Genomic DNA, 2,003 nt, shown 5'->3' with positions numbered 1-2,003 from the left:
CAAAAATTTAAATCATTACAAGACTCATACTACTACTCCCCATTATAATTACAACAAAATTTTGACTGACTCAACAACTACTCCCCATTTGGCAACAATGACAAAGGAAAGTAAATACATGAAAAGATAAATACAATTACATCAAAATTGCACCAAAATTGCATAGCATATATAGATATAAGAGTTCAAAATGTTTTTACAATGCAATTTTAGAAAAAGCATCACTAAAATGAGATTTCAACTACTTCAGATCATTATGCCAGGTCTCCAAAATAATGTTGGTTATCTCCACATGTGTCCTGATCTACCCAACAAGCTCCTCCATGGCATCTATAGTACTAATCTCTGGGGTAGCAAGGATAGCTTTTGACTCTTTATCCCCTCTCTGCAAGATTTCAACTTTCGCTATCAATTGTGTTTGTAGTTCCTGCAGGGATGTTGTTCTCTTTACCTATTCAATTTCATAAGCTTTCAACTTATGTTGAATTTCAACAACTGACCATCCATAGTATATTGCAGAATCATTCAGGGGCTTAAATGAATTAGTTAGAACTTCAAGTTCATTTTCTGCTTCTTGTTTCTTCTTTACCAAATCATCACAAAATAAAGAAATTTTTTAGAAAGGATCTTACCACCAGTCTCCAATGCTTCCATCAAGTGGTCCTTATTAACAGTCAAAGAAACTTTATCTTTATCAATATCTTTCATTACCTATTCTTTCCTTAGCTTCTTATACTCATTTTCTACACAAACATATGTCACATCCTCAAATGTTTTCATCTATTCACTAGCATCATTAACCAATTGACCTAGCTTATCAATCGGTGTAGCAAAATTGTCTATATCAATCTCCGATAATAAGCTTGACAAAATTTCAATTGCATGTTTGACTATCTTAGCTTCTTTATGGTGTTCCTTCATTCTCTTCTTCTTTTCTCTAGATTGCATTGCAGTGACAAACTCCATTAATTCTATATAACTCAACATATCCATATTAATGGGTCCTTGTATGCTTAATTCATCATCGTCCTCATCATCATCTATTTTCTTCTTAGAAGTAAAGGATAGAGGTGTCACTTTAGTTTCAAATTTCTTTGTTTCCTTCTCTTCTTCCTCTTTCTTCTCTTTAGGTATGTCCTCTATCATTTCTTCTATCTTTTCTTCTTCCTTATTATTTTCACTATCATTTACTGATGGCAGAATAGTCTGTGTATGTACCAGTGTCTCTTCAGATCTCTTGTCTTCTCCATCTTTCTTCTCTTCCTGTCCCTGTTGTTTAGACATTTGCACATCATCAACCTGCGCATTTACACTATCAGTTGCATCATCATTAGTACCACTATCATCATTAGTAATGACAACTGACTATGTATGTGTATTGGTCGGTTGATCATCTACCAATTGGTCTCCCATAACAATCTCATCAGGTGTAAAATCACTGACATCAACATTGTCCGGAATATCTTTTGTCTCAAACTTCTCTGGTTTCTCTTCCTCATAAGGAATCAAACCCAGTAATTTCTTCAATATCAGCTCAGTTTCCATATGAACTGATTAGGTCTCACCAATTAACATTCTTGTCAACCTTTTCTTAGATCTGAAAGATGATTTTACCTTTGCAAGAATTTCATCTATCTCCTCTCTTGTAGCTTCAGGTTGCAGATTTTTAAGAATGAATTCAATACATTCTTTGTCTTATTTAATAACAGCCTGCCATCTTGCATCAATCTTATTATATAAAGAATTTGAAATTGGCCCTTTCAATTCAATTAGGGTTTTGTTGTATTTATTCATCATGAAAACATTTGCATCCTCTATCTGTCTTTGTTCATCCTCACCAAAACTATCATAAAGTTTCTTCACAGCAGTTGATAAACCATACTCCTTAACTAGCATAATTAACTTTTCAAAAGATGTAAGCTTTGTTACCAGTCTCTTTACAGTCTTGATTGTGGAAGTTCCAACATCCTTTGATCTCTTATCAGTAGCTCTTAAGGATTTAT

The 2,003-nt window shown here is 33.5% G+C and overlaps 1 protein-coding gene across 1 annotated transcript; it reads right to left on the bottom strand.

The window, feature by feature from the left end:
* Positions 1-780: 780 nt before the first annotated feature.
* Positions 781-1,545, bottom strand: LOC131028096 (uncharacterized). The gene is made up of 2 exons (XM_057958326.2): positions 1,399-1,545; positions 781-1,299 (listed from the first exon to the last, which is right to left on the bottom strand). The coding sequence occupies exons 1-2, from the start codon at positions 1,543-1,545 to the stop codon at positions 781-783; spliced, it is 666 nt and encodes a 221-aa protein (XP_057814309.2).
* Positions 1,546-2,003: the final 458 nt, after the last annotated feature.

The sequence above is a fragment of the Cryptomeria japonica genome, chromosome 1, assembly GCF_030272615.1.
Source record: "Cryptomeria japonica chromosome 1, Sugi_1.0, whole genome shotgun sequence".
In the NCBI taxonomy this organism is placed as follows: Eukaryota; Viridiplantae; Streptophyta; class Pinopsida; order Cupressales; family Cupressaceae; genus Cryptomeria; species Cryptomeria japonica.
This window is presented reverse-complemented; position numbering and strand designations above follow the sequence as displayed.

Coding starts and splice junctions, on each gene's coding strand:
- LOC131028096 (XM_057958326.2), bottom strand. CDS start 1,545: ATGGAAACTGAGCTGATATTGAAGAAATTACTGGGTTTGATTCCTTAT. Junction 1,300..1,398: donor TTGTTATGGGAGACCAATTG/GTAGATGATCAA, acceptor GTAAATGCGCAG/GTTGATGATGTGCAAATGTC.